Here is a 23,139-nt window from a genome sequence, read left to right as displayed (position 1 = left end):
TCACAGTGGGTATTAAACATAATGCCATTTGAGGAGAACTGTTATGTAATTGATAAAGATAGAATAGAGATTGTCCTGAGAATATGACAGGAGATGAGATTAAGGTTTATGAAGAAGACAAATAAAGAATAGTCTTTGATATGATGCTAATTAGTTTGTATTGATCTTGAAGCCAATAGGGCAATATTAAATGTGTTCTAAAATAAACTTTCTGGGCACCTGCGTGGCTCAGTTTGTTAAGGACTGCCTTCGGCTCAGGTCATGATCCCAGAATCCTGGGATCGAGTCCCGCATCGGGCTCCCTGCTCAGCAAGGAGTCTGCTTCTCCCTCTGACCTTCCCCCTCTCATGTTCTCTCTCACTGTCTCTCTGTCAAATAAATAAATAAAATCTTTTTAAAATAAATAAATAAATAAAATAAACTTTTTACTTTTTTTAAGACTTGATTTGAGAGAGATCACAAGCAGGGGGAGCAGCAGAGTGAGAGGAAGAAGCAGACTTCCTGCTGAACAGGGAGCCAGATGTGGGGCTCAATCTCAGGACCCTGGGATCATGATCTGAGCTGAAGGCAGATGCTTAACCAACTGAGCCACCCAGGCACCCAATTTATTACTTTTCATATTATAAAAGAAATAGTGCACAAGGGGCCACTCTGGGTACATTTGTTTAAAGGGTTCTTTCATACTTAACACTGTCCCCAAATCTCCATCACCCCTCTCCCCATCTCATTATCAGCTAATGAGCTTACTTTCAAAGAGAAAAGAGAAACAATCAGAAGATTTCCACATGTTTCTACCAAGAAAGCTACCCACCTGCCTGTATCTTTGCACATCCTCTTCCTTCCTTCTTGTTCTTCTGCATGTTCTTATCTAAGGTGACTCCTCCACTTGCGTGACAGATCCTAACCACTCTACCTACCAAGCACATTACTCCAAGCGTTTGTCCTCTCTTTTTGCACCGTTTCCCTGCTCCACTGGATCTTTCCAAAAGCATACAGATGGGCTGAATTTATTTTGTTGAGAAAACAAATGACAAAGCTCCTTTGGCCCCACATTTCCTCTTCTACTGTCATCTTTCACTGCTCTATGTGCGGCAGAGCTCTTCAAGAGTGGTTTTGTTTCTACTCTGACCTGCTTGTACTTCTTTAGTCTATCTGGCTTACAACTCTTAATTTTTAGGCTAAATGGCAAATAAACTTCAAAGGGATTCACATTTCCATAGTGGCCTCTCGAAGCCCTTTGGGGTTCATAGGAAACTATATGCAGAAAAAGTGGTTTATATTTTAGTATATATGCTGCTGAGGTGAGCACAAAAGTGGTTTATGTTTGATTAAATCTGAAGTTCATCTTAAAGCTCAATGACAAGAAAAGAACAGGAAAGGATGTTCAGGTGGCTTTTTTTAAAAAGTGAGAAGAAACAGCATTTATGTAGAGCTCTAAGTGTATTTTAAAAATTGAAACTTACTGTTACCCCATTTTATAGATGAAAAGGCTGAGATTTACATATCTCTCTCAAGGCTACAGAAGTGGTGAGTGATCTGCCTTTGAATCTAGACATTCTGGCACCAAAGCCCACATTCTTTTTGTTTGTTTGTTTGTTTGTTTATTTACAGCATAACAGTGTTCATTGTTTTGGCATCACACCCAGTGCTCCATGCAGTACGTGCCCTCCCTATTACCCACCACCTGGTTCCCCAACCTCCCACCCCCCCCCCCCCCCCCGCCCCTTCAAAACCCTCTGGTTGTTTTTCAGAGTCCATAGTCTCTCATGGTTCATCTCCCCTTCCAGTTTCCCTCAACTCCCTCTCCTCTCCATCTCCCCATTTCCTCCATGTTCTTTGTTATGCTCCACAAATAAGTGAGACCATATGATACTTGACTCTCTCTGCTTGACTTATTTCGCTCAGCATAATCTCTTCCAGTCCCGTCCATGTTGCTACAAAAGTTGGGTATTCATCATTTCTTTTTTTTATTTTTATTTTTATTTTTTTTTCCATTTTATTTATTTTTTCAGCGTAACAGTATTCATTCTTTTTGCACAAAACCCAGTGCTCCATGCAAAACGTGCCCTCCCCATTACCCACCACCCGTATGGTATTCATCATTTCTGATGGAGGCATAATACTCCATTGTGTATATGGACCAAATCTTCCTTATCCATTCATCCGTTGAAGGGCATCTTGGTTCTTTCCACAGTTTGGCGACCGTAGCCATTGCTGCAATAAACATTGGGGTACAGATGGCCCTTCTTTTCACTACATCTGTATCTTTGGGGTAAATACCCAGCAGTGCAATTGCAGGGTCATAGGGAAGCTCTATTCTAATTTCTTCAGGAATCTCTACATTGTTCTCCAAAGTGGCTGCACTAACTTGCATTCCCACCAACAGTGTAAGAGGGTTCCCCTTTCTCCACATCCTCTCCCACACACGTTGTTTCCTGTCTTGCTAATTTTGGCCATTCTAACTGGTGTCAGGTCATATCTCAAAGTGGTTTTAATTTGAATCTCCCTGATGGCTAGTGACGATGAACATTTTTTCATGTGTCTGATAGCCATTTGTATGTCTTCGTTGGAGAAGTGTCTGTTCATATCTTCTGCCCATTTTTTGATATGATTCTCTGTTTTGTGTGTGTTGAGTTTGAGAAGTTCTTTATAGATCCTGGATATCCATCTTTTGTCTGTACTGTCATTTGCAAATATCTTCTCCCATTCTGTGGGTTGCCTTTTTGTTTTGTTGACTGTTTCCTTTGCTGTGCAGAAGCTTTTGATCTTGATGAAGTCCCAAAAGTTCATTTTCGCTTTTGTTTCCTTGGCCTTTGGAGACATATCTTGAAAGAAGTTGCTGTGGCTGATATCGAAGAGGTTACTGCCTATGTTCTCCTCTAGGATTCTGATAGATTCCTGTCTCACGTTGAGGTCTTTTATCCATTTCGAGTTTATCTTTTTGTACGGTGTAAGAGAATGGTCGAGTTTCATTCTTCTACATATCGCTGTCCAGTTTTCCCAGCACCATTTATTGAAGAGACTGTCTTTTTTCCATTGAATATTTTTTCCTGTTTTGTCGAAGATTATTTCACCATAGAGTTGAGGGTCCATCTCTGGGCTCTCCACCCTGTTCCACTGGTCTATGTGTCTGTTTTTATGCCAGTACCACGCTGTCTTGGTGATCACAGCTTTGTAGTAAAGCTTGAAATCGGGTAACATGATGCCGCCAGTTTTGTTTTTGTTTCTCAACATTTCCTTAGCAGTTCGGGGTCTCTTCTGATTCCATACAAATGTTAGGATTATTTGCTCCAGCTCTTTGAAAAATACCGGTGGAATTTTGATCGGAATCAAAGCCCACATTCTTAACCTCTTCTTGTTCCACCTCTTATGCTTGTTTGTTTCTCAGTATTTTTTCATCTAGAGAAGAGAAACTTGATTTACGGAGGCTCTGGAACACTTTCATCTAGGGTTAAAAATGGGCTGGATTTGCTCAGCACAGGCATGATAGTTTTGTTCTCTCTTAAACTCATGCACCCACTACTTAGGTGATCTCCTCTGATTATAAGCTACTAAATCCCAGCTGTATACTGACAACACAAAAATTTACATCTAAATCTAGGACCTGTCCTTTGAGCTCTTTTGAATATGTATTTATAGGCTGGTTTCTATCCACAAGCCACTTTGGCTATTAACTAATATATTCACAAATCAAATAGTTTTCTAACTCATCTCAGTAAATGCTAAAAAGTGTTTTGATAAAATTCAATTTATGTTCCTTTTTTTTTTTTAAACAGAACAGTTCTATTTATCTTAAACTGGTCTAATACTTAGTGATGAAACATTAGAGGCATTCCTATTCCTGGGGAAAAAAAACAAAAACAGAAAAAAAAAACCCACGGAGATACCAACTGCCACTATTAAAATTTAATATTTTTGAAAGTTTCAGTCAAGCAATAAAATATGAACAGACATAAGAGTTGTATATTTTAGATAGGAAGAGATAAAATTATTATAATTTTTAGCTTTTATAATTTGATATCCAGAATTTTCCAGAAAAACTGTATTAGTAAAGAATTAAGAAGTGGTTGAATGCAGTAATGGAAGAAATGCTTATTTAAGGGGGAAAAAAAAACACCAGCAAAAATCAGTTTAAAAATAGGGTTTTTAAGTGATTATGCTCCCAATTTCAGCCCAAACTATAAAATATCTGATAATATCCTTGATAAGAAATATTCAGAACTGGGGCACCTGGGTGGCTCAGTGGGTTAAAGCCTCTGCCTTTGGCTCAGGTCATGATCCCAGGTCCTGTGATCAAACCCCGCATCGGGCTCTCTGCTCAGCGGGGAGGCTGCTTCCCCCCTCTCTCTGCCTGCCTCTCTGCCTACTTGTGATCTCTCTCTCTCTGTGTCAAATAAATAAATAAAGTCTTAAAAAAAAAAAAAGAAAGAAATATTCAGAACTTATAAGAAGGACAGCAGAAGACTATGACTATAAAGCAGTAATAACAGTTTAACCAGAATTCTCACCTTTTTCAATATAAGAGATTTTACACTAGAAAGAAACCCAGGAATGAAATGAAATTGGGAAAGTTTGTAGCCTTAGCACATGCCTTGCTGAGTCCAAAATCAAGATGTTGGCAAGGTTGGTTTCTTTTGTGTCCTTTCTCCTTGGTCTGTAGATGGCCATCATCCTGTGTCTTCTCATGGTCTTCCTTCTGTATGTTCTAATCTCTTCTTCTAAAACCAGTCATACTGGATTATGGCTATCCATATGATTCATTTTACCTTAATTACCTCTTTTATTTTTTATTAGTGGTATTTTTTTTCCTTAATTACCTCTTTTAAAGGCCCTATCCCTAATTAGGATCACATTCTGAGTCTTTGGGGTTAGGACTTTAGCATATGAATTTGGGAGGAGAAAGGAAGTGATCACAACTCAGCCCATAGCAGATAGAAAAGAAAGAGATTCTGGTTTATTAAAACCATATCATAATGCTGTGAAATTCAGGGTCAAGCTATTGTTAGTTTTTAAAAACTCCACATCTTTTCAATTATCTTCCAATTACCTCTGAAAAAAAAAAAACTATTTTCATTTATGAGATTTGTGGGAAGTAGATTATTACAAACAAAACCTGAACCATACTTTGAAATAGGAAAGTACCAAATGATCCTTATTTTAGTCTGCTCTGGTTGCCATAACAATATACCATAAACTGGGTGACTTAAACAACAGAAATTTATTTCCTCATAGTCCTAGAGGCTAGGAAGTCTAAGATCAAGACAGTTTGGATCCCAGTGAGGGCCCACTTCCTGCCTTGCAGATGGCCACCTTCTCATTGTTTTCTTACATGGCAGAGACAGCAGATTCTGGTATCTCTTCCTCTTCTTATAAGGGTACCAGCCATTTTGACCTCATTTAACATTTAGCCCTTCCTCATAGGTTCCATCTCCAAATAAAGTCACATGGAGGTTAAGTCTTCAACACAGGAACTTTAGGGGGACACAAACTTTCAGTCCACAACAACTTTCTAATTGCTATCTGGTCCTTTCTCCCACCATCAAGAAATAAGAACTTTGGCCTGCCTGCCCAAGTTTGAGAAGAGTCTTCTGGGCAGAGAATTGGAGCCAAAGAGCCAATTATCAATAATGTTTTATTGGAATTTGCGTCATCATATAGACCTTTAAAGGAGCTAAAGGAAAATGGATGAATTATTCAATAAGTTCTGTTTAGAAAATTGGTATAACATTTAGAGAAAAATCCCTTTAGATCTTCACTGCTTGCTTAATTCTAAAACCTTCCAGATGCATTATAGGGTTAAATATTTTTTCAATTACAAAAAAACATTGATGAGTATATATCTTTTTATGGCTAACGAAGGCCTTTCTTAGTTTAAGAACAATAAATCATTGAGGAAAATATGTTTCATTTTGACAAATACCTTCCCTTAAGTTAAAAAAAAAAAAATTGGCGGAGCGCCTGGGTGGCTCAGTGGGTTAAAGCCTCTGCCTTCGGCTCAGGTCATGATCCCAGGGTCCTGGGATTGAGCCCCGCATCGGGGGTCTCTGCTCAGCAGGGAGTCTGCTTCCTCCTCTCTCTGCCTGCCTCTCTGCCTACTTGTGATCTCTGTCAAATAAATAAATAAAATCTTTTTTTTTTTTAAACATTTATTTGACAGAGACAGATCACAAGTAGATAGGCAGGCAGAGAGAGAGAGAGAGGGAAGCAGGCTCCCTGCGGAGCAGAGAGCCCTATGTGGGACTTGATCCCAGGACCCTGAGATCATGACCTGAGCCGAAGGCAGCGGCTTAACCCACTGAGCCACCCAGGTGCCCAATAAATAAAATCTTTAAAAAAAAATTGGTGTGAGAAGTGAGACAGCATTATGGGAAATATATTAGTAGCCAACATGATGGACAAAATGTCCATATTTTTACTATATCTATATCCTCTGCAATTTGATTAGAAAATACAAAGTTCCCAGTAGATAAATATGAATGGAACAGAGACAGTTTATGCCTATGGAAAATATCCAGTTTGTTCTTCCTTCAAAGAAACTTGAAACAATTTGTTGCTATTGATGAAGTGTTTGTTTTTTTTTTTTTTAAGTGAAATTGTATCTTCATACATTACGGCTAACAATATAGTGCTACCCTTTTGGAGAACAATTTTGCTGTAAATTTCTGCTGGTGTTGATGATGATGATGTGATGAAGAAGAAGAAGGAGAAAGAGGAGGAGGAGAAGGAGAAGAAGAAGAAGAAGTTGAAAATAATGACAATATCAACTAACTTTTATAGCATTTTCTGTGTGCCCTGCTCTATTCTAAGTATTTTACATACTTTAAGAATGCTCCCGGGGCGCCTGGGTGGCTCAGTGGGTTAAGCCTCTGCCTTCAGCTCAGGTCATGGTCTCAGGGTCCTGGGATCGAGCCCCATGTCGGGCTTTCTGCTCGGCGGGGAGTCTGCTTCCCCGTCTCTCTCTGCCTGCCTCTCTGCCTGCTTGTGATCTCTCTCTGTTAAATAAATCTTAAAAAAAAAAAAAAAAAAAAAGAATGCTCCCAATATCCTATAATATAGGAACTTCAGTTATCCTTATTTTAGAGATGAGAAATTGAGGCACAGGAAAGGTAACTTCCTCAAGATCACATAAATAAGCTAGTAAGTGGTAGAGACATGACTCAACTAGTCCTACTTTGGGGATATGTTTGCTCATGAAATCTGAAAATTTTGTTGGGGACACCTTTGCCACAGGAGTTTTGTTCATTGTTCATGTTGTCCTTGCTGCTTCATAATCCTTTCTCACCTCCTCTGGCATGGAACAAATGTCGTTTCCCCCAAGAGCATTTCCTGAGCCTCTTCAGTCTCGACCTCCCTGTCTCTTAGTGTCTTCTGCCACCTTCCAGACTGGATGTCCTTTTGTGTTTTCCTTAGCATCCACTTAACCAAGTTTTCTCAAATGTTCTGGCCCTATGTCTTCCCCCCACCACCATCTGACTTACTGCTGGTTGACTGCAGGGACTGTATCTTATTTTTGTATTCCTAATACCCAGTACAGTGCCACATATTAGGCTTTTTCCTTGCCTTGTTAACATTTTCTTATTTTACAAAGTCTTTGCAAATTAACATACTGTTATCCTTAAAATACAGCGATCAGCACAACTAAACATGAATGAATTATTAAAGTCTATGCGGAGTCAAGTTTCAACCAATACAACTGTGTTGTTTTTAACACTTAAAAATGTATTATTTGGTGGGGCGCCTGGGTGGCTCAGTGGGTTAAGCTGCTGCCTTCGGCTCAGGTCATGATCTCAGGATCCTGGGATCGAGTCCCGCATCGGGCTCTCTGCTCAGCAGAGAGCCTGCTTCCCTCTCTCTCTCTTCCTGCCTCTGTCTACTTGTGATTTCTCTCTGTCGAATAAATAATAAATAAAATCTTTAAAAAAAAAAAAAAATGTATTATTTGGCATTGTTGCTTGGTGGGGCTTTGTTTTTGTTAACACTGCTATCTCTCTTAAGTAAATAAATAAATAAAAATCCATATCTAAAAGATGGGACTCTACCTAGTTTAAGTTTTTTTAATTTATTTTTATTTTAGGGTTTTTTTTTAGTTTATTTATTTATTTTAGTTTAATTTTTTTTTTAAGAGATTTTATTTAATTACTAGAGAGCAAGCACAGAAGCAGGAGAGGTTGAGGAAGAGGGAGAAGCAGACTCCTGTGTTGAGCAGGAAGCCCAACAATGAGGGGATTGATCCCAGGACCCTGGGATCATGACCTGAGCTGAAAGCAGCAGATCCTTAACTGACTGAGGCACCCACACACCCCATAATTTAATTTTCTCTTACTTTATGAACTTCCTCTTCCAAGGTAAATTCATAAAACTGGCCATGAATCAAATTTCTACAATTTCAAATTTTGGTTTGATTTTGCTTTTCATTGCACTGATCCTAGCCAAGATCCTTCTTTGATAATGCAAAGCAATTTGATTTTTCTTTAAAAATTGGTACTTGTTTTGGGCACCTGGGTGGCTCAGTCAATTAAGCTTCATACTCTTCTTCATTTTGGCTCAGGTCATTACTTCAAGGTTGAGAGATCCAGCTGGTATGGGGCTCCATGCTCAGTCGGGAGTCTGCTGGAGACTTTCTCCCTCTGCCCCTCCCCTTACCCCACTCCCAAACATGTGTGTGCGCACGCTCTCTCTCAAAATAAATCTTTTTTAAAAATTGGTGCTTATGGGGCGCCTGGGTGGCTCGGTGGGTTAAGTCACTGCCTTCGGCTCAGGTCATGATCTCGGGGTCCTGGGATCGAGTCCCGCATCAGGCTCCCTGCTCAGCGGGGAGCCTGCTTCCCTCTCTCTCTGCCTGCTTCTCTGTCTACTTGTGATCTCTCTCTGTCAAATAACTAAATAAAATCTTAAAAAAAAAATTGGTGCGTATTTGTTTCTTTGTTTTTAGAATGACTGAAGGAGCAATGGTTCATGGAAGTATTGCTCAAGGTATTTTTTCCACCAAGAGACACAAATGTTTCTGTTAAATTTTTATCCTCATAATTTGTATTTTAAATAATGGCTTGTTGTACGTTTATTGTTGGCCTTTATAGGTTGGCTTCTATTGTGCCGAAGGTCAGGTATCATCTTTTTTGGTGTCAAGTATATTGTTGCTCTCTCAAAGGTAGCATCACATCTCTTATTTGGGTGTTCCAGATGTCTCTTACCTGCCCTTAGTATCAAGTGTATTAAAAAAAACTTGCTATTTTTAACTGCCACTCTTATTCCCAATTAAAAATATAATTTAAACATTATTGCATTTTAAAGACCAATAAAGAATTATACAAAAATGATATACCTTAATATTTTTGGCACTTGGGTTATCATAGAACAAGATGTGGTAGGGAAAGAAATAATCAGTGTGGTCCTTTTTCAGGAAAAGGAAGTATTTGGTAAGTAGGAAATTGATGCGATTTGTGTGATACTTTTAGAGGCCAAAGAGATATTTTATTTTCACATCAGAAGGAAAAATGAATATGATCCAGTCTGGAGTATATTTGTCTTTATACCAACATAGTAGTAAAGTAGAATTTTTAATATTTTTTTTATAGAGGAAGAGGCCCACAAAGGCAAAAGTACCACAAGAGCCGATGAAAGTCACCCTGTGACCCCATAGCAGCATAAGTCTATTTTTTCCCTTTTTATAGACACTACTATTTTAAATTTTTCTCCTGTAATTCAGCAGTCCATATGCTTTCTCTTTGTCTTTGTGCCCTATAATCTGGAGCAGTCTGCATATACTGAAGGAGCTACACATTTGAGTGTGTACATTTGAGGTCCGTTCATCATATTGGGGAAGGTGAATATTGACATCATTACCGCCAGGGCCTTGCACTTATTAATATTAATACATGATGGTAAACTACTAGGCTTACTTATATTTGAGGATCTCTAAATCAATAATTTATTTTTTAAATTTTAAGATTTTATTTATTTTATTTGACAGACAGAGATCACAAGTAGGCAGAGAGGCAGGCAGAGAGAGAAAGGAGGAAGCAGGCTCCCCGCTGAGCAGAGAGCCCGATATGATGCGGGGCTTGATCCCAGGACCCTGGGATCATGACCTGAGCCGAAGGCAGAGGCTTTAACCCACTGAGCCACCCAGGCGCCCCAAGCATTTAAAAAGTTTAGAAGCAAGCCACCTTCTTTTTCTCTATAAACCGTGACTTTCCAGATTAAAAAAAAAAAAAAAAAAATAGCTTTGGGCCTTGAAGCTGACCAAAGATGTTTTAATTCTAGGCTGTATTCTCCTCCCCTCCTGTAGCAATGAGACAATTGTTTTGGCCTTAATAACCCAAGGGGCTTGGTGAAAGAAACCTGCTTAAGGATAAGATGCCTGAATAGGCAGCTGCATGTATTAGCATAGCAATTAAGAGGACACACTTTGAAATCAGATAAAACCAGAGTCAAACCCCAGTTCCCCCATTTATTGACTTTTTCACTTTAAAAATGTTATTTGACATATCTGAGCCATGGTTTCCTCATCTGTAGAACAGGTAACAAAGTTTTTTCAAATGAGGATTAGTTAGTTAATATATGTGAAAGATTGTGTACTTTATACATAGCAAACATGTAAGTGGTAGTTGTTAAACGGACTTGAGAATTTGTTTGCAAAGGAAAAAAAAAATGGACATGACTCTGGATGGAAGCTAGAACTATTTAAGCTGTTCTGTATGGATATTTCAAGTTCCAAGGAAAGAAACACATTCCTGATAGTCCCTTTAATAGAATTCCTTATAAGGGTATGTGAGGAACGAACAGACAAAGGACCTAAGGAATGAGAAAACCAGGAATCACAATAGTCCTAGTGAGGTCTGGCTGTGTGGTAATCTGCCGTGAACTGCAGTCTGAAAGATCCTATCTAACAGAAAAATGCAAACTTAAAAATTAGTTCGCTCTTGCTCATCTGCATTGCTAACAAAGTAAAGTACAGTAGGACTGGGCTGATTAATGTTGTTTTAAAAGAGATTTAAATGAGCTGATTAATGTTGTAGATAAATGAGAGGTGACAAGATGATCTTGATTTAACCCCCTTTTCCCATCCGGTGGTGAATGGAAAGTTCGTTCTGAGACACAACTTGAACTGAATGATAACTAGAAAAACAAATTGTTTCTCTAGAAGATAAAATGGAAAAAATCCGTAGAAATTCTCCAGGTACAGAAGCAACTATATACATGTTTTGTAAGTTGAATTAAAAGTGATAAAATATTGTTAATATTTTCATATTTGTTTTATTGTAGATAGATTGTCTTCTATCTCTGTTTATGAACAAATGCCAGTGGTGAGTAAAAGCTAGTTAAACAAAAAGAATAATTGAAGGAAAAAAATTTTGTACATTTTTTTAGGCAGCTTCCAAAAAATGCTTGAAGACTGTGGCAAGTTCCAAATAAAATATTTTGTTCAGTGGAACTGTTTCTAGGAAGTAAGGAATCCTATTAGCAGATCCTTCAACTTAATCTCCACCTTATAAAGCGGGGCAGAGTTTCAGATACATACCAAATGGAAGAAGAAGAATCTCAATATTTAGTCCAGGTGGAACCTGAGTGTGTCTGTTTCCTGCAACCTAAAAGAGCCCATTAAATATAAAAATATATTTCATAACTATCCAAAACATTTCCATTCTATTTCCTCTGGAATATACATATACACATGTAGGTATACACACACACATATATTCACATTCACATACACAATGTATAAAATCCAACAGAGAACCCATAAAATTACCCTATGACATGAAAGAAACCTTATTGCACTGGTCAACCTACTTTTTTTCTTTGGGCTGGCCTAGTGACAGCCTTTCCTCCGGAAAAATTCCTTGAATTTATATGTTTTATACTTTACAAAGCACATTTATTTGTTTCTTGTTCATTTAAATGCTTATTTTTTTTAAATGTAGAGAAGACCTAAAGCATGACTTATGCCAGGTCTAGAGCATGCTTGGAAGTAGGCTTTTCTTTAGAACTCTTGCTGCATTTTCATATCAAGAATATTCAGAAAAACATGGAAATGTCATAAAAAACCAAGGGTACTTTATATGAAAATGAAAATACAATACTCTGCTAAATTGGCAAGACTACACAATCCAATGAGATAAAATTTAATATTTCCTTTAATGCATGTGACACTGAACTTAAAAAAATTAAGTGATTTGCTCAGAATCACACAGTCTGGAAATGTGGAGGTCGATTTTCTTTTAAAAAAATTCTATGCCCATTTGACTAGACTGTGCAATGACAACAGCCATTCTATACAGGCTATCAGAAATAACATGTGTTTTTTTTTAACATTTTTAAAAATTTCTTTTCAGCATGACAGTATTCATTGTTTTTGCCCCACACCCAGTGCTCCATGCAATACGTGCCCTCCCTATTACCTATCACCTGGTTCCCCCAACCTCCCACCTCCCGCCCGTTCTAGACCCTCAGGTTGTTTTTCAGAGCCCATAGTCTCTCATGGTTCAACTCCCCTTCCAGTTTCCCTCAACTCCCTTCTCCTCTCCATCTCCCCATGTCCTCCATGTTAGAAATAACATGTTTTTTAATAGCTTTAATGTAGAGCACTTAACTAACTGCTATATTCACAGAGGTCCTGAGGACCAGAGCATTATAGAGATTGCTCTTTGAATAACTGCAGACCTTTAGTGAAAAATACAGAAAAACATTATATTTTTTTAAATAGTTAATCAGGGGAGAAATAACTTAATTTGTAGACCTCTGTTATTTTCAACCCATTAATACCTTTCTGGGTCTTGGAAAGTCAGGAAAAATCATGGAGTCATAGCTCCATCTTGTGGTGGTTAGAAGTTACTGCAAGGGCCATTTTAAGCCTTGTATTTACTAACTGTGGATAGAAATTTAATTCTACCTATAGACTATAAAATATAATACTAGCTACAGAACATAAAATATTCTGACTCCCAGTTTCTTGATAACTCATCGTCAGTGCTAGCTCAGGAAATTGGGTATTGCCAGAATAGCAGCAAGAGCTGGTGGGACCTGCTCTGATCATTTACAGCATATATAAGAAGCAATTGATTGGCTTTCTTTCTTTCTTTCTTTCTTTCTTTCTTTATTTTTTTTAAAAGATTTATTTATTTGACAGATAGAGATTACAAGTAGGCAGAGAGGCAGGCAGAGAGAGAGAGAGGAGGAAGCAGGCTCCCAGCCAAGCAGAGAGCCCGATGCGGGGCTCGATCCCAGGACCCTGGGATCATGACCTGAGCTGAAGGCAGAGGCTTTAACCCGCTGAGCCACCCAGGCACTCCTTGATTGGCTTTCTAACTGCTACCTCAGACTCTGTAACGTACTGATGCTGGCAAAAAATTTCTTTCCTTTGATGAGTTTGTGTTATTCTTGAAAAAAATGTGGTTCTCTAAGAGGTTTAGATCTGGAGGCAGAGAATTATATTTCTCTTCACGAAAGGACTAAAAAAATGGTAGAAATACCAAGAGTGGGACCAAGTAGAAAAGGAAGATGATGAAAGTTCAGGCGCTTAAGGAATGGGTTCTTTCTATTCTGTGGGCAGAGGCATGCATGAGTATTTTTGGGTTTTCTTACACAGTGGAATCCGGGAGGAGTTTGTTAACAGCAGGTGTTAGGAATCTCGCCAAAGAGCTGGTGGTGGAAGTAGCCAAATATTGAGCAAAAGCGCTGGGACCCAAGAATCCTATATCTAATGATGAAATCTTTTATTCAAGGACAGAAGATAGTATACTAAGTCTTATTCTTTATATAAAAACAATATGAAATTCAGATACATACTCTAAATGAAATGCAGACATTTTTGGTTTTCTATTAGGTTGATATTTAGAGAAAAGGGTTTAAATTGTTTGGGGGTGGATAGAATATGAATTAAACACTATTTGTAAATTTACTAATTCTTTATCCTTGTAAATTGTTTGGTCTTTAAGAGTAACCTATACAGGCATACTTAAGAAATTGATGTCAGTTTGAATACTAATTTTGAGTAACTTCAAATTTCAAGTTTGCTTATGGGCAAAAACAGGAATGAATACAAATTTTTACCAGTAGAGATGGAATTTTTTTTTAAGATTATTTATTTATTTATTTGACAGACAGAGGTCACAAGTAGGCAGAGGCAGACAGAGAGAGAGAGGGAGAAGCAGACTCCCTGCTGAGCAGGACCCTGAGATCATCACTGAGCCAAAGGCAGAGGCTTTAACTCACTGAGCCACCCAGGCGCCCATAGAGATGGAATTTTTTTTTTTTAATGTTACCATTTGGGGGCACCTGGGTGGCTCAGTTGCTTAAGCTACCGCCTTCAGCTCAGGTCATGATCCTGGAGTTCCAGGATGAGTCCTGCATCAGACTCCCTGCTCAGCTTGGAGTCTGCGTCTCCCTTTGACCCTCCTCCCACACTCAAGTCTACTGTCTCTCTCTCTCTCTCAAATTAAAAAAAAAAAAAGTGACCTTTTGAGAAAGAAATATGAAATACTAAATAAGTAATTTACAAACTGGATCATTAAAGTGGACTTGATTTTAACATTTTAGAACAAGGATTCACTTAAGTGAGGGTGATTTTCTGGTCTTGTTCTGATACAGACTGGTTTCAAGCCTTCAATCTTTTTGAAGATTATTTTTCTGATCTTCAGGTACTATAGGTTAGTCAACCTTTAAAGTCCCTTTCAACAGTATAATTTATTAATATTTAATTTTAGCAAGATGTTTCTGTAAAGGGTTACATTTGGCTGCATGTAAAAGAAAGGCTTAAAGGGAGTAAGGTGTTTGGTTTGGTTTTCTCATGTACAGGAAGTGTTAGGGGGATGCAGTCCAGGTTGGCACAGCGGCTCCTCCAGGCTCCTGACTTGACTTTCCACTCTGTCATTCTTTAATGAATGACCTTTGTTCGCCATGCTCATAAGGTGGCTGCTTCACTTTCTCACCTGCTTCACCTTCTCTTTCAATAGAAAGAAGTAGGTAAAGGAAAAGGGGCAAAGTAAAGGCCAGTCAAGTTTGTTTTCTTTCAAAGCATTTCCCAATATGCTGCACGCAGAGTCTCCACTTCCATTTCATTGGCTAGAACTGCATCATACGGCCTTCTGTGTTTGCCAGAAAGACTGTGAAATTTAGTGTTTTACTGAGTACAGTAGCAGGAAGAAGGGCAGAATGAGTATCTGTTATGCAATTAGCTCTATTTGCCACACAAGGTCACTTTCAATGAGTACCGTTTCATTTCTTTTTTCTTTTTTTTTTTTTAAGATTTTATTTATTTGAGAGAGAGCTCACACAAGTCGGGAAGAGGGGTTTGAGTTGGGTGGAGGGGCAGAGGCAGAGGGAGAGGGAGAAGCAGACTTCCCACTGAGCAGGTAGCCTGACTGTCCACTGGGGGCTCTATCCCAAGGATCCTGAGATCATGACCTGAGCCAAAGTCAGACGCTTAGATAACTGAGTCACCCAGGTGCCCTAAGTATCATTTCATTTTAAAGTAATATGTATTCATTTAATACTATTTGGAAAATAAAAGACAAAGATAACTATCAAATCAAATATATCTACTGTTGACCTCTTTTTTAAAGTTTTGCATGCATGTTATATTGATCAAAAAATACAACCCAATAAATAAACCCCAAAAAGGAACAAATAAAGATAACCCTTTTAAAAATATATATGTAATTTTACCTTATTTCATGGACAATTAGACCAATAGCTTCTCATGTTGTATTTTCTTCATGTGTATTTTTGAGAGCTACATTATATTTCATTGCACTGGATTATTAATGTTCAATTCCTTTTCCCTATAGTTGAATATTTTAGGCTATTTGTGGTTTTAATTTTGAATAAAATAAAACCCACAGAGGATAATATGGAAAACAATATATTCTCGTATTAGCAAATCTTTAATTTTTGTCACTTTTTTATTTCAAATGTTTTAATGAAATCTATAGATTTGAGGACTATCTATAGAGTTCAGGACCCTTTTATTCCCTTTTTATAGGCAAGTATGATCATGGCTTTGGTATATACCATTCTAATTTATTTTTAAATTCCTTTTAACAGATATTGTGTCTAAAAATGCATGTAAAAATATATTGTATGTATCATCCTTTTTTATTCTCTCCATGTTAATGCATGAAGATCTGATAAATTTTATTTACTACTATATTTTATTTATATACTATGTATATAGTAGAATATGTAGATACATACACACAGAGAGATATCTTTATTTATTTATTCCCCTATTTATGTACATTGAGGATTTTTCAAAATCTCACTGTGACAAACATCGCCACAGGGAACATACTTATACGCGTCTCCTGATATGAAGTGTTCCTCCAGAACTGGCTACTTTTTCTGTAGAGGGCTAGGTACTTAATACTTTTGACTTTGCAGGCCATTTGATCTCTGCTGCAACTATTTGATACTGCTGTTAGAGTGTAAAACGAGCCATAGATAATACCTGAATGAATAGGTAAGTTTTTATTCTAACAAATCTTGGCTTATAAAAACAGCCCGAGGCTGCATTTGGTCTTCAGGCTATAGCTTGCTGGCCCTTGCTTTAGGGCAGTGGTCCTCAAACTTCGGTAGGTAACAGAATCATGTAGGGAACTTCATAAAAATACAAAGGTCAGCCCTATCCTTCAACCAGCTTGCCACTTCTGAGTTCTTTATTAACTCTCCGGATAATTCAGATATACTCCAGAGTTTGAGAACCACTGCTCTAGTGCACATGGAGTGAAATTTTTAGATCATGGGATATGCACATTTCCAAATAATGATAGAATCCCTCCGGATCAATTGCAAGACACCCCAGGTCTGCGGTTAGTTCAGTAGGTCTATAATAAATAAAGGAGGTGATGGGAGATAAGACTGGAAATATAGGGGCGCCTGGGTGGCTCAGTGGGTTAAGCCGCTGCCTTCGGCTCAGGTCATGATCTCGGGGTCCTGGGATCGAGTCCCGCGTCGGGCTCTCTGCTCAGCGGAGAGCCTGCTTCCCTTCCTCTCTCTCTGCCTGCCTCTCTTGTGATTTCTCTCTGTCAAATAAATAAATCTTTAAAAAAAAAAAGACTGGAAATATAAGCAGGGCCTTGATAACAAAGGATTTTGTATGTGTGTGAACCTTTCTATATGTAGTGGGAAGATTTTGAAGTATTTAATATACAGTTTAAAAGCCTTCTCCCCCTTTCTCCACAGAGAAATGGGTGGGATTTGAGGCAGGGAAGCCAGATAGGACGTGTCTGTAGCAGTCCAGGTAGGGGAAAGTGAGTTGTTCAGCTTGGGCAATAGTATACGAGGATGGAGGCAAGGTGACAGATTGAAGAGATATTTATAGGAATGCAGATTTTGTGAGCGCACGGACACTCGGGTGCGACTGGGAGCAGATTGGAGGAAGCTGAAGGACTCTCCTTTGAACAACAATTACAGTGAACAGCCCTGTAGGGATCGGAAGCAGGTGGAGTTTAGGAAAGGAGTTTAGTTTCGTGTGTATTACACGGATGATAGTGATCGGCAAGCACCTGGACATGGTTTTCGACTATGGAAGTTGTCTCTCTGGGTAGAGAGTCTTGGGGCCATCAGTGTCACCTGCGGTCATGAAAGTACGAGACTGTTCAGAAAGAAGAACGGAGTCTGAAAAGAAGAGTTAAGGATGGAACCCTTAAGGTGTTAGCTGAGGAGGCGATTGAGCAAAGATAACTGAGAAGGAAAATTATTGAGAAAGGGAGTAGGGAGAACTGGAAAAGACTGGTATCACAGAAGCCAAGGGAGGAGAAAGGTTTAATGAATGTTCAGCAAAAGAATGTTCTCCACGTAATTTCAGGTGCAGGGTAGGATAAAGAACATGGTTCGAAGTTCCAGCACATTATTGATTCAAAGAGAAGGACAGTAAGCAGGTTAGAAGCAATTTAGAAGGTAAGCTATTGAAAGAAAATGTGGTGTAGTAGAAAAAGAAGGGGCCAGACAGTGGAGTGGGTGTAACCCACTTTACCCAGAAACTTGGCTTTTAGAATTAGACTGTCCTGGTTCAAATTCAGACTATAGGGTACCAAGGAAATTATTTCATCTCTTTGAGGCTTAATTTCCTCATCTGTAAAATGGAGTTAATTAAGCACTCTTGCAAGAATGTCATAAAGATTATTAGAGAAAAGTATAAAGCAAATAGCAAAGTGCCTAACACAGTAAGCATGTCTCTTGATAAAGTGTTAGTTCCCTTCTTCCCTTTCCTTAATAATGGGAACTTTAGAGGGAGCTCTAAGTTTCATTAGAACAAGTCTGTTGTGAAATTAACCTTAACCCATTCAAGGAAATAAGGGCAAGGGTAAGTTGTGCCACATATTTTCACTTATTCAGCTGTGCCATTATATAAGTTGTGAATCTTCTGGTACCTCTTAAAAGTGTAGAAGAGTTCTGTGGCTTTTAATACCCTTCCAGAAAGCAGGGGCTTCTTCAGAGATATACTAAAATGCACTGAACTTTTACTTCTCTTGGGGTTACTGGGTGGACATTTTCTAACCCCTCCTATTTACATTCACCAGAAGAACCTACTGCCTACCTCCAAGAATTTCCTGGTGTATTGAGCAAAGATGTATAGTCATTCACTGGAAGACTGGAATCTGTTTTAACCATTCCAGATGACTGCAAGTTAAGGATAATTAGGCCATGTTGTCTCTGATGAGCAGTAGCTATTTTTCAGGTTCTGATACGGCATTCTAGGCTTCTTTTATCTCCAGTTAGAATACGAAGCTGAGAATTCAGCTAAACTCTTTATCAGGACTTTATGACTCCTGGTAGACATGCCCATAGGTGGTTCCCCAGCAACGATTTGAGTAATCATTACAGTGCTTTACCGTCACCGTTAGCATACTGGCAGTTGATGTCTTCTGTCTTTCATTAGTTTATTTAGGCCCACTCAAGCTTAGTACCTATGACACTGTGCCGCAAACAGGAACAGTATTTGACCCTTCTACTTCCCTACTTTCCTTTACTGTCCAGCACTGCCTTGTCCCTAGTTGCTTGTCAGTATGTAGAGTTGTGGTCCTTTAATTTTCAGACTGTCTAAGAATCATGTGAATAACTTAGCAAAAGTGCACATTCTTGGGCTTATGCCCAGAAACCCTTATTTAATAGGTCTGGGATAAGGCCTGGACATTTGTATTTTTTAGCATACATTTCAATAGGTTTTATTGCAAAGCACTATTATGTATAAAATAACAACAACAACAGATTTAGGGGATCTCTATCCCTCAGAGTAAGGTAGCCTCTCTTGTGAAAAGATACTCTAAAGTCTTTATCAAAAACTTCTACTATGGAGCATCTGGGTGGCTCAGTGTGTTAAGCCTCTGCCTTTGGCTCAGGTCATGATCTCAGGATCCTGGGATCAAGTCCCGTTTCAGGCTCTCTGCTTGGTGGGGAGCCTGCTTCCTCCCCTCTCTCTGCCTGCCTCTCTGCCTACTTGTGATCTCTGTCTGTCAAATAAATAAATAAAATCTTAAAAAAAAAAAAAAACAACTTCTACCATATCCCTGTGATCAACTCTATTTTGGGGTGGAAGTCCTCTTCCTTGATTCATTAGGAGTTAGAAAATCGATGACCCCTTACTTAAAGTCTGTTTCAGCTGCTATAAAAAATAAAAATAAAAAAATAACCACAGACTGGGTGTCTTACAAATGATAGAAATTTATTTCTCACAGTTTTGGAGTCTGGAAGTCCAGGATCACGGTACCAGCAGATATGGTGTTTGGTAACAACTTGATTTCTGGTTCAGAAATGGCTTCTTCTTATTGTGTCCTCACATCATGGGAGTGGACTAAGGACTTCTGAAGGGTCTTTTTTTTTTTAAGATTTTTTTTTTAATTTATTTGACAGAGATCACAAGTAGGCAGAGAGGCAGGCAGAGAGAGGAAGGGAAGCAGGCTCTCCGCTGGTGGAGAGCCTGATGCGGGGCTCAATCCCAGGACCTTGGGATCATGACCTGAGCTGAAGGCAGAGACCTTAACCCACTGAGCCACCCAAGCGCCCCCTATAAACATTAATCCTATTCATGAGGCCTCTACTCTCATGACCTGAGCATCTCCCAAAGTCCACACCTCCTAATACCATCATATGAGTCATTAGGATTTCAACGTTTGAATTTGGGGAGGACACAGACATTCAGACCATAGCACTTCTATTTCTCTCTGCTTCTTTTTCCGATCAGTGCATTCCCTTGTTTCTCATTACATGCAGACAGCTTGATCCTTAAGGGAAACCTCTCACCAGAACACACACTCTGTCAGTCAGACAGAGATAGCAAAGAATATTCTGCTCCCAAAGCCAACAAGGCTATTTGGTGATGGGAGACATGAGGGAGAAAGAATGGAAACAGAAACATTATTTAGGAAAACATTGAGTTTGACATTAAATGTTTTCTGGAAGACTTTTGATCAATTTGTAGAGAATCAACTCATAGGTAATTAACTTGCTGAAATCTAAATCTTTGAATACATTCCTATGATCATAACCCTAGCATTTTAAAGAATGTTCAATTTGTTAAAAACTAAAACTTAATGAAAATGGCTTAGCATTTAGTATCATCATTGAAAAATGTATTTGGAAAAAGAATATGTTTTGGTTATAAGTTCACATGCATGGAAGACTCTCCTAAAAGCAAGATTCGGATAAATTGGTAAATTTAGAATCCTAGGTGAATTGGCCTCTTTGTAAGTTAATCCTTTGGTCAATTGACTTCTTGAAATATTAGCTTTTGGATAGTTACCTAGCTTCCCTTCTGAAGTATGTTTCAGCTTTCCTTAGGACAAACCAGAAAATTTCTCTCCTTGCCCTGCTTAGCAGGAAAAGCATGAAGGAAGAGATGGTTTTAAGTCTTACAAATTCTTTCAAACAGCCAGACTAGTCTCTTCATCATACCCTTTGAGCCTTTAAAGAAACAAGACTCTCCCCTCATATCATTTTCTGTTTTGGTCCATTTATGTTCTACCTGCTGATTTCTGATGTCCTTAATCATCACCCTGCTTTTTTTTTTTTAAGATTTTTATTTATTTATTTGACAGACAGAGATCACAGATAGGCAGAGAGGCAGACAGAGAGAGAGAGGAAGGGAAGCAGGCTCCCTGCTGAGCAGACAGCCCCCTGCGGGGCTCGATCCCAGGACCCTGGGATCATGACCTGAGCCAAAGGCAGAGATTTAACCCACTGAGCCACCCAAGCGCCCCTTACCCTGCTCTTTTATTCATCCTGATGCCCCATACCATTTTCCTGAATGTGTTTCCCTTTATTGTGAGTCAGGTTCTTTTTTTTAGTTATGCTGCTTCATGGGGCCTGGAAACATCCAGCCCAGTTTGGACATTCCAAGGAACTATTATCTCACTATAGTATCCAGTCATGATTCCAGTGGGTTCCTTCTGGTCATTTCTACCTTCAGAACATTCTTAGAAATTTTGTTTTAAAGTTCATAAGTATACAGTTAGAACCTAATAACCAGGCATTAATAGTAGTGAGCCCAAAGCACCATTGACACCCCTAAATATATTTGTGTTTAAGTGATATATTAGCCACGTAGTGAAAGGCCTGCTGAAGAGATCTTGGATTCTCAAGAGTGTGATAGAAACAAAGCAAGAAGAGGAATTCCCACTAGCCATCTGGCTAGTGGTAGATCTGTAGAACCCATATGAGACTTCTTCCTGATGTATTCTTTCCCAGATATCACCAGATTTGTGTTCTCCCCAAAGATCATATGTCAGTTTGGACACAGGTGTGTAGCCTCTAAACACAAAACCAGTAACACGGATTTTATATATAAATCTAATAACAATGTTGTCCACAAGGGGGCACTTGGTATTTAACCATGCAGAGGGCTGTGTTCATTCATTGCAATTGCCTTCATTGAAAAAAGTACAGCATATCCAGGAGCTGTGATTATATATGTATTATATTTTTCTTTTGTAAGCATTCAGTAGAGTGATTTTTTTTTACTTGTGGTTTTTATATGTTCTTTAGTATAGTATAACAATTACCATTGCTTAAAAGATAGGTGGTAATACAGCTTTGTTTTTTGTTTGTTTATTTATTTATTTATTTGACAGAGAGAAATCACAAGTGGACAGAGAGGCAGGCAGAGAGAGAGAGAGAGAGGGAAGCAGGCTCACCGCCAAGCAGAGAGCCCGATGCGGGACTCGATCCCAGGACCCTGAGACCACGACCTGAGCCGAAGGCAGCGGCTCAACCCACTGAGCCACCCAAGCGCCCCTACAGCTTTGTTTTTAAGATAGAAGAAAAGGACTTTAAAAAAAAAAATCAGTAACTACGAATGTTTGATTTCATGTATGTAAAAGTATCCTGAAATTTCTTATTCTTACCCTGTTGTTTCAATGTACTGTAGGGAAGTGACCTTTTCCAAGCAAATTAAGACATGAGTGTAGGTGAAATATTAAGGACTGATTAGCATCAGAAACAAAACAAAGCAACCCCTGTATGATAAGAGAAGAATTAACTTTTATGTATCTAATTTCTTTTTGGTCGATTTCCAGTGGAATCTTCAATTGAGCTATGGCTTTAGTATGTCTTTTCAGGCTATAGTTTTCTAGCATGTGGCCATTGATTATATAATTAGCTAAAACAAGCTCCTTGGAAAGATGAAGAATATTAAGTTATGGGTCTTCTAATGGATTATAAGTGTGGGATGAGAGAATATGTGCCCTTGATAAAACCATTTTTAAAAGAACAGTTCATTTTGGAGTCAGTAAAATAAAGAAGCAAAATCTAGAATGAATGTTGACGTTACTATAGTATAATTTTTTAATTTTAGAGGATTTCTGATGTTTATAATAATTTTTAAAATGGATAATTACAAATATCTTGCTTTTAATGACCCACGGCACTTAATGACTAATACAGTTTTTACAAAATCCAGAATGTATTCTCCTTTTCTCTCCAGGACAATTTTTTAAATTAATTAATTAATACCTTTTTTTAGAGTAGTTTTAGGTTCTTAACAAAATTGGAAGGAAGGTGCAGAGACTTCTCACATACTCCCTACCTCTACACATGCATAGCCTTCCAATTATCAACATTATTCATTCCATTACTAGAATGAACCTACATTGACTGATCATAATCACCCAAAGTCCACAGTTTACCTTAGGGTTTACTCTTGTT

General features: G+C 38.5%; 1 protein-coding gene across 1 annotated transcript in view; it reads left to right on the top strand.

Moving 5' to 3' along the window:
* The window catches only part of CCDC169 (coiled-coil domain containing 169), a 53,379-nt gene that overhangs the window by 4,348 nt on the left and 25,892 nt on the right, over positions 1–23,139 (top strand). The window contains 3 exon segments of the mRNA XM_045978582.1: positions 11,073–11,114; positions 11,117–11,179; positions 11,266–11,306. Coding sequence (XP_045834538.1) covers positions 11,073–11,114; positions 11,117–11,179; positions 11,266–11,306 — 146 coding nt within the window.

The sequence above is a fragment of the Meles meles genome, chromosome 14 (genome assembly GCF_922984935.1).
Source record: "Meles meles chromosome 14, mMelMel3.1 paternal haplotype, whole genome shotgun sequence".
NCBI lineage: Eukaryota > Metazoa > Chordata > Mammalia > Carnivora > Mustelidae > Meles > Meles meles.
The sequence above is the reverse complement of the archived record's forward strand: the minus strand, read 5'-3'. Positions and strand labels throughout refer to the sequence as shown.